This window comes from Chelonoidis abingdonii, chromosome 1 (assembly GCF_003597395.2).
Source record: "Chelonoidis abingdonii isolate Lonesome George chromosome 1, CheloAbing_2.0, whole genome shotgun sequence".
Taxonomy (NCBI): Eukaryota; Metazoa; Chordata; order Testudines; family Testudinidae; genus Chelonoidis; species Chelonoidis abingdonii.
The window spans coordinates 40,690,147-40,698,927 of NC_133769.1; the positions used below are offsets into that span (position 1 = coordinate 40,690,147).

The following is an 8,781-nucleotide window of genomic DNA, read 5'->3' on the forward strand; positions in this document are numbered from 1 at the left end:
AATGACCAAGGCACTGGATTTAGTGCTACTCCGCATCCCTGCACAGCATCCCCCGACAGCTAGCCAGACCAGCACCTTGTAAATTGTGGCCTCCCCTTCCAGGTGCATCATGGGCCCAGCACCAGCTAAGGTTCCCGTGACTAGGGCTTGTTATCACTAGAAACTGAAGTTCCTGGGTTATGCCTGCGAATACCCACAGTCCTTATGGGTCAAGAGCCCAGAGATGCGGCCTGTAAACAGCCACAGGTTTCCTGCCTGAGTTCATCACCCCATGGCTTGGCCTCCAGCTGAGGGTAGGCACCCCAGGCAGCTCAGGTCCCACCCCCGTGGCATATGGAAGTGGGGCACCCCGGGGAAGAGGCCACCATGGCTTGTTCAGAGGTGGTGGGCTCCGCGGGGCACGTGAAGGACTCCGACCCCCGAGAGAAAGATCCATCCCCGACTTCAGGGCAGAGGGCGGAGCTTGTATGGCTAACACAGCAGGGAACAACGCTCCTGTCCAGCGCTCTGCGTGCGAGGGGCGGGGCCGCCCTACATGTGACCTCGAGACCTGCCCCTCTGCCGCTTCTGCCAGGGCCTCGGGCTGGGCTAGAGAACAGCTGTTAGATCCCCGCGCGCGGAGCCCGCTAGTGCGCCTGCGCAAGGTGAGGCTCTCAGCCCCTTTCCCCGCCAACGAGCCGCCTCCGCCCCGCCCTCGTGGAGGGAGGGGTGCCGTGACGTGACTCTGGGGAGCGGTCGTGGAAGCAGGGAGCAGACCGGGTGTAGGGCGTGACGCTCCCTTCGAAGTTCCCAGGCTCCTGCCTAGCTTCGGGAGGCCGCGGGTGGCGCGGGCGGGCCCCAGCGCTCGCGCCCCAGTCAGGGCTGGGGATGCTCCCGCTGCTGTCCAGAGTCCTGGCCTACTTCTGGAGACGGGCAGAAGGGGCGGGACCCGGAGAGCAGCGGCCGGCGGCCACAGGTACCGCTCCCTGGCTCGCCGCACCCGGCGGGCAGCCCCGTAGTCCGGCCGGCCGGCCCTAGGCAGGCCTGGGAGCCCAGCTCCTCCCCCTGCGATGCGCCAGGCTGAGCTGCCTGCGTCACTCGCCGCCCTCTGGGAGCAGTAGTCCCTGTGGCTGCTCAGAGCTCAGGGTGGCTCCAGCCTGGGCGATTGATGCCAGCTGTGCCTTGTGCTCCGGGTGCGGGCAGTGAGATCCTGCCCCTAACTCTGAGCTGGACAGGCCCCCAGCCTGGAGAGAGCTCTGGGAGGCAGGGAGAAGGGAACTTGTTCTTAACCAACTAACTTGTCTGGTTTGTTTCAAAATGTGGGTCAACGAACATATGGCCTGTCTGCCGGAAATCAGCTCGCTGTGGCAGCAGCACAAAGATGCCTTCTGTGTTGTGTCACTTGTCTAGTGTTAGGAGGCAGCACTTAATGGTCTGAGCACAGGATAGGGAGTTGAGAAACAAGGATGTTGTTCCAGAGCTCCAGGACTGCCACTGACTTGTGTTATTGTGGGCTCTCACATCTTTTATCGTTAGTGCCTCAGATTCCCCATCTGGAATTTGGGATAAAAATGTGTAGCTCCTACGTTGCCGGGGTATTATGAAGCTTCCTTTCTGTTTTCAAAGATAAAACAAAGATCTAGATAAAAGGTGCTGTTGGAATGTACTTGGTTGGTTTGCATCTGTTCAGAATAACCCAGTAGTTTGTTTCTCCAATTAGAAGTTCATGTGAAGAAATATAATGTATGTGGGTTTTGTCTTGTTCTTTGTATTGTAGGGACAGGCAAACATTTTTGGCCTGAGGGCCGCATTGGGTTTTGTAAATTGTATAGAGGGCCGGTTAGGAGAGAGAGATCATGGCCCGACCCCCACCCCCACCTCCTATCTCCTCTCCTCCCCCACCCCCCAGACTCCTGCTCCATCCAACCTTCCATGTCCCCTGATGGCCCCTCTGGGATCCCCTGCTACATCCACACACTCCCACTCCCTGTCCCCGGACTCCTGCTGCCCCATCCAACCCCTCCTTTCATTCCTGATGCCCCCCCCCCGGACCCCTGCCCCATCCAACCACCCCTTTATCCCGGTCCCCTGACTGCCCCCTTAACTCCTGCCCCCATTCAACCCCTTGTTTCCCCACGACCACCATCCACACTCCCTGCCTCCTGACCATCACCCTGAACTCCCCTGCCCTCTATCCAACCCCCCACCCCGCTCCCTGGCCCCTTACTGCGCTGCCTGGACCACCGGTGGCTGGCGGCGCTACAGCCGCTGCCATCACCACGCAGCACAGAGCACTGGGATCTCACAGTCCCACTGCCCAGAGCATTGCGCCGGCAGCGAAGCGGGCGAGCTGAGGCTTCAGGGGAGGGGGAACAACCGGGGAGGGGCTGAGAGCTAGCCTCCTGGACCAAGGGCCAGGCAGGACAGCCCAACCATAGTCTGCCCACCCCATTGTATTAGGTTTTAAAGAGACTTTCTAAGAGAACATTTCCTCACAGTTTAGGTTATTTATACTTCCTTCTGGGTAGAATTCCTGGCTGTTGCATAATTGTGTCGAATTTTCCAATTTCAACTGTACAATTCACTTAGATCAGAGGACCCTTATTTTTGTCTATTTTCAAATACTGTGTTCTGTGGCTATTATTGCATAAGATACCACAGGAATGCTAGTTTACAGGGCATCTTTTCTGTAGATTAGGGGCATCAGAAAATTTATTTGTGTGAGACTATCATTCTTTCTTCAAATGAAAGGGTTTATATTTAATACCATTGTAACAAACCCATCCTAACAGCAACATGGATGATTTTTTTAAAGGAACACTGTCAGCATAGTTCAATTTTTTTTGTTTTTGAAAGAGGAATTTTAAAAGACAACTTGTTTCTATAGAGAGAGTCAGTTTGAGAAATTATGGGTGGCATTCTCCTAGCTATCTCTCCAAGACTCTCTGTGCTGCTCCATCCCTGTACAGGAGCCGTAAACAGCCTGCTAGGTACTAGAGGAAAATTTCTTCAATGGGGCTGCTGGAGGCATCCCTTCTCTGAATCCCAGCACCATATTTTCTGGCCTGGGATGTACCTGGGTAGTGGGGTTTGGGGCTGTAGCAATTCTGGTGTGCACCAGAAGCATAAGCAGCCCTGGGAAGCCTTTGTTGACTTAGATCTGCTCTTCAGGCTTCCTAAATAACAATTGGGGCATATGGGTCTCCAGGTAAGTACCGAATAGGGTGGGCATGAAGGTGGCTTACTAAAACGTGCAACATTAAGAAATTTGTTTTCAATGTCTAAAATTAGTGTAATGCAGGGTGACTGTGCTGCCCGTGGGAGCCAGCTGAGGTCACTCAATCAGGGTGAACTGCAAACAAAATGGGGCAGACAAACCCCAAACGCTGGTGGCTATTCCAATACTTGGATTTACCAAGCCAGCGCAAAACAGCTTCTGTAAGTACCTCACTGGTTATGTAGAAGTCCAAATCACGAGTTCCCTAAAGTACCCAGCCTTAGGCCCTCCGTCCAAACACACCTGTCAATATGATGATAATGATTCCTGAAAATTTTTCTCATCATATAAAAGAAAAGGTCTCTCCAATCCCAAAGGATCAGCAACGTACCAGGTCCAATTATAGCTTAGATCTTACCCAAAATACACGCTATAGCCAATTCTTATTAACTAAAAAGAAAAGAAAAGAGTGAGTGTTGGTTAAAAGATCAATATACATACAGACTTGAAATTCAGTTCTTGAAGGTTCAGATACATAGTAGAGGTGAGCTTGTAGTTGCCAAAAGTCCTTTTAGAAATAGTCATAGGTTATAGTCCAATTCCATATTCAGGTGGCTCCAGTCAATGACTGGGGATCTCAGTCCTTATGGCTTAAGGTTCCTCCTCTTGGAAAACCCAAAGCAGATCTGAGATGAAGTAGATCGTGTACCAGGGTTCTTATACATTTCCAGCAGCCTTTTGGCCTGAGAAAACAATAGGCCTTAACTCCTCCAAATGTCTGGAATTAGCACAGAGTCATTTATCCATTAAACAGTTCAGATAAAGGTTACCACACCTTCAAAGAGACCACACAGACAATAATACTATTTCATTCAAGTATCATCATAATTGTTAATATTCCTTTTTTGATCTTTGAATTAAAACTATAGCAATAGACAAGACTTGTTTGCTTACATCACAAGACCTGAGCAAACATCTACCCTTCTACCTCTAACAATGCAAACTTACATTTCAAAGCTCTATTTATTTACATATCTTCCTAACCAGTCCTTAAGGTTCACCTATGGGTCAGGTCAGTCCATGAATTGAGTTAATTAACTCTTTTTGGCCCTGTCATCTTTGAATGAGATATCACGCTCATAACGTCACATGCAGAATGCAAGCAAAAACCACAAATGATAAGTAACATTGATTTTCAAAATGTAAAACCACTAGGACTGTTTGTATTTCCAGAGGTGTAGCACAAAATCTCAGCCCTTATCTTAAACAGATTTGCTGACCTACAGCAGTACTGATTACGTGTGTACAGAGAGGTCATCTAGGAGGTACATCAACTCATCTAGATATTTACCTAGTTTTATAATAGGCTTCATAAAAAGCGCTAGAAAAATCATTGCAAAATAAAATTTCATACAGACAGTGACTTGTATATAGAGCAGTATAAACTATACACTGAGATCTAAGTACAATATTTATATTTCAATTAATTTATTTTATAATTTATGGTAAAAATGATAAAGTAAGCACTTTTTATCAATGATAGTGTGCCATGACACTTTTGTATTCTCATGTCTGATTTTGTAAGGAAGTAATTTTTAAGTGAGGTGAAACTTGGGAGTGTACAAGACAAATCAGACTCTTGAATGGGGTATAGTAGCCTGGAAAGATTGAGAGCTACTGTCTTAGATTATGAGAACTATTTTTCAGAAACCAGTTTTATATATCATTTATGTTGATTGCTTACTGTTCACCATCCTCGCAACTTAGACTTTGAAAATAAATTTCTCATGTTTTCAGTGTGGCAATATTTTGGTTGCAAACACAGTTGAGAATTGTTTCCATTACGTGACATTTATAATAACTATCACCGTTATACATTTTCATGGAAAAATTAGTTTTGTTTTTATATAAGCATCTGAACATATTTTCCCACTTTCAGATGATAAAGAGTTAAAAACCGTACAAGGAGTAGTGACAAGATTTTGCCATGATTATGGGATGATAGATGACTTGATTTGCTTCACAAGTGATGCTGTGATGAGCGGTGTGCCACTGAACGTTGGACAGAAAGTCATTGCTATTGTTGAAGAAGATAAAACATCTAATGGATTGAAGGCGATTAGGGTAAGACGTGACTGAGTAGTGCACTTGGTCTAGCATTTTGTATTACGAGCTGCCTTTGTAAGGAAACTTCTCTAAAGATTTTTCTGTCTGGATGATTTCTGAAGTAGTTGTTTGTATCGCTGTGGTCAGGTTGATCTGTCACAGTGCCTTTAATTATTGGGGTCCCACACTACCAAACTTGCATGCAAATTATTCATTTAACCCTTTTTCCCATTGAAGCTTGTAGTATGGGAGGGGTAGTGAATGTCCAAAATGTCAGAGAGAAGGGAAAAGGATACATTTCATTGAAATGAGAGCTGGACAGTATGTAGGACACTAAACGTCATTTTTTTTTTTTTAATTTCGGTGCCTTGGATGCCCCAGATGAATTCCCTGTTTCTGATAGGGCCTTACCAAATTCAGAGCTTTGAAAAACTCATCATGGCCTGTGAAATATGGTTTCCACCCGCGAAATCTGGTCTTTTGTGTGCTTTTATCATATGCTATACAGAGTTCATGGAGGAGACCAGCGTTTCTCAGATTGGGGCATCCTGACCAAAAAAGGGAGTTGGGGGGGGGGTCACAAGGTTATTTTAGGGGTGTTTCAGTATTGCCACCCTTACTACTTCACTGCCTTCAGAGCTGGGCAGCTAGAGGGTAGTGACTGTTAGCTGGGCATCCAGCTCTGAAGGCAGCGTCGCCGCCAGCAGCAGCATAGAAGTAAGGGTAGCAGTACCACAACTCCCTCTACAATAACCTTTGACCCCCCCAAACTCCTTTTTGGGTCAAGACACCTACAATTACACTTTAAAATTTCAGATTTAAATAGCTGAAATAATGATGCTTATGATTTTTTTAAAATTCTGTGACCGTGAAATTGACCAAAAGAGACTGTGAGTTTGGTAGGGTCCCACTGATATAGAAGATTAGGACCTGATCCTGCAACCATTATTTATGTGAGAAACTCTAAGGAGCATTCTTGTGTTTGCAGGATTGGGTCCTTGATTTCCATGTGCTGTAGGATAGTACATATATTGACAGCCCTGATTTTGCAAATGGGCATGGGATTTATGGACTTTGATGTGGGATTCTAATTTGGAAATATAGCAACTGTATAGGAATCATCTTACTGATAGGAAAATGTCATTAAAAATAAAACCAATACCAAGTAAAAGTATCTTATTGTCTTGTCCCATTACACTGTTCATCAGAGTAACTAAAATTTAAGTAAAATAAGATTGCAGAAATTATAGATGACAGAACAGTTTAAATATAAATTTCCCCATGGAGCAGAATAGGAGCATGTATCTTCCCTTTATCTTATGAGAGTTGAATCAGTACTACAATTTGAAAAGAAATGGATTTGTTCTTCACCTTTTCCAAAAATGAGTAACACAAACTCAAGGTGAAAGCAAATTGGATTAGGAACTAATCCCAATTGATATAAAATGAACCCTGAGGCACTCATACCTTATTCAGACCTGGGTATTGTTAATAATTTAAATTACCTAATGTTTCTTTAAGGTTGAAAAGTGTATTGGTACTTGTCAATTCATATAACTGTAAATGTATTCATAAGAATATCTTTACCTTCCTATATAAAAATGTGTAAGAAGAAAACTTAAATATTTTGCAATAGCTGCTGCACAGTAGTATCATTCATATATATATATCAGATATCCATGTACTTTTATGGCCTACCATACCTTAGCATCTGAGTTCCTGTAATGGTTATGGATCTAGTTTGCACCTTTGACTCCTCTCTAAGGGGGCCTCTCCCCAAGGTGATAGGCTTCTTTCATTCCGTGTCCTAGGATGGAATCCCCTGATTTTCCCCATTCTTAGACTGAGTCTTGGTCTTCAGCCCCTTGTGTATCAACCCTAATTACTCTACGTGTGTGGCTGGGCTTAGCACCCATAGCTTCCCTTCTGGAGCTATGACCAGTGACCAGAAAGCTTTCTTAAAATGCTGTTTAATCTCAACAGTAGGCACACAGCACAACATGAGAGATGATTTTATTGTTTTAATCTGCTCTATACCAGCGGTTCTCAAACTGTGCATCAGGACCCTAAAGTGGGCCACAACCTCATTTTAATCAGGTTGCCAGGGCTGGCATTAGATTTGCAGGGTCCTGGGGCCAAGGCCAAAGTCCATGCTCCACCACCCGGGGTCAAAGCCTGCAGCAGTAGCCTTTAGGCTTCAGTTTTGGCCCCACCAGGCTTTGGAATTGCTCTCCCCCCGCCCAGGGCAGTGGGGTTCGGGTGGGCTCAGGCTTCTGTCCCCCGTCCTAGGGTCGTATAGTAATTGTTGTTGTCAGAAGGGGGTCATGGTGCAATGAAGTTCAAGAACCCCTGGTCTATATTCATATCTATCTTCCCTAAGACTTACTATTCCCTAAAGCAGCGGTTCTCAACAGGAGGCCCGTGAGCCCTTTCAAGGTGGCTGTGTGGCTCCACGGCTGAAACCCAGAGCCTGAGCCCCAGTGCCCCCCATGGGGCTGAAGCCCTGACCATCTGTGCCCACTGCAGGGCTGAAGCCGGGAGGCGTGGGGCTGAAGCCCTGAGCCTTGGTGCTCCCTGTGGGGTAGAAGCTCTGAGCCCATGCGTACAGCTGGGGACATGGAGGGCTTTTCCCCTCGTCCCCAAACTGCACTGCAAGAGCATGGCGAGGTCGGAGGCAGTGCAGGGCAGCTGCTACTCTGGCTGGTGCCATGGAGCAAGCAACAGCAGCATTCCCTCGTCTTCTGCTGGTGGCCTGGGTTGAAGCTGCTCCTCGGCTCCCACTTTGCTTCCCCAGAGGCAGCTGGTAAGAGCCGCCTGGCTCCATGGCTGGCAGACCCCTCCAGGAACAGGGACTGCAGGGGAGTCCTCTCAGCACGCAGCCCCCAATATCCCTCTCCCTACACCCTGAGGTTACACCCTCTCTGCACCCTGAGCTACCCCCTGCCTGCACACAGCCCTAGCCACCTTCTGTATGCAAACAGCCCCAGCTATCCCCTCCATGTACCTTGAGTTACCTCTTGTCTACACACAGCCCCTAGCTACACCCTCCCTGCATCCTAAGCTGTGTTTAAACTTTTTGAGCTAAGCCCCCCCACCTTTGGGTTTTTAATTTTTGGTTGCACCCTACCCCAACCCAGACAAGCTGGGTGGCCTGCTGAGGTGAGTCAGGGGGTGGAGGTGGCACTCCCTCCTGGACCCCTGCCATGTGGAGGTGGCTCGAGCCCCGCTGGCCCCTGCCCCCCACCCCCCAAATAGAAGTCAAACTATGTCTATGTCCAAGGCCTGAGCCTCCCTTCCCGCCTTGGAGTTTTTATAGCATGTCAAGGGGGAATTCAGAGAGAAAAAGGTTGAAAAACCCTGCCCTAGAGTTTTGTAAGACCTGACTGCTTCAGGCTTTCTTCTTTGGGCCTGCCTGGGTCTTTCCCTGCCAGCCTGTTTTGTTCTTCTGTGAATAGCTCATTGACAACACTCCCACCCTC

General features: G+C 47.5%; 1 protein-coding gene across 1 annotated transcript in view; it reads left to right on the plus strand.

The window, feature by feature from the left end:
* The first annotated feature begins 867 nt into the window (after positions 1-867).
* Positions 868-8,781, plus strand: part of MOV10L1 (Mov10 like RNA helicase 1) — a 94,873-nt gene continuing 86,959 nt past the window's right edge. Inside the window, 2 exon segments of the mRNA XM_075065110.1 lie at positions 868-955; positions 5,136-5,327. Of these exon segments, the coding sequence (XP_074921211.1) occupies positions 868-955; positions 5,136-5,327 (280 nt within the window).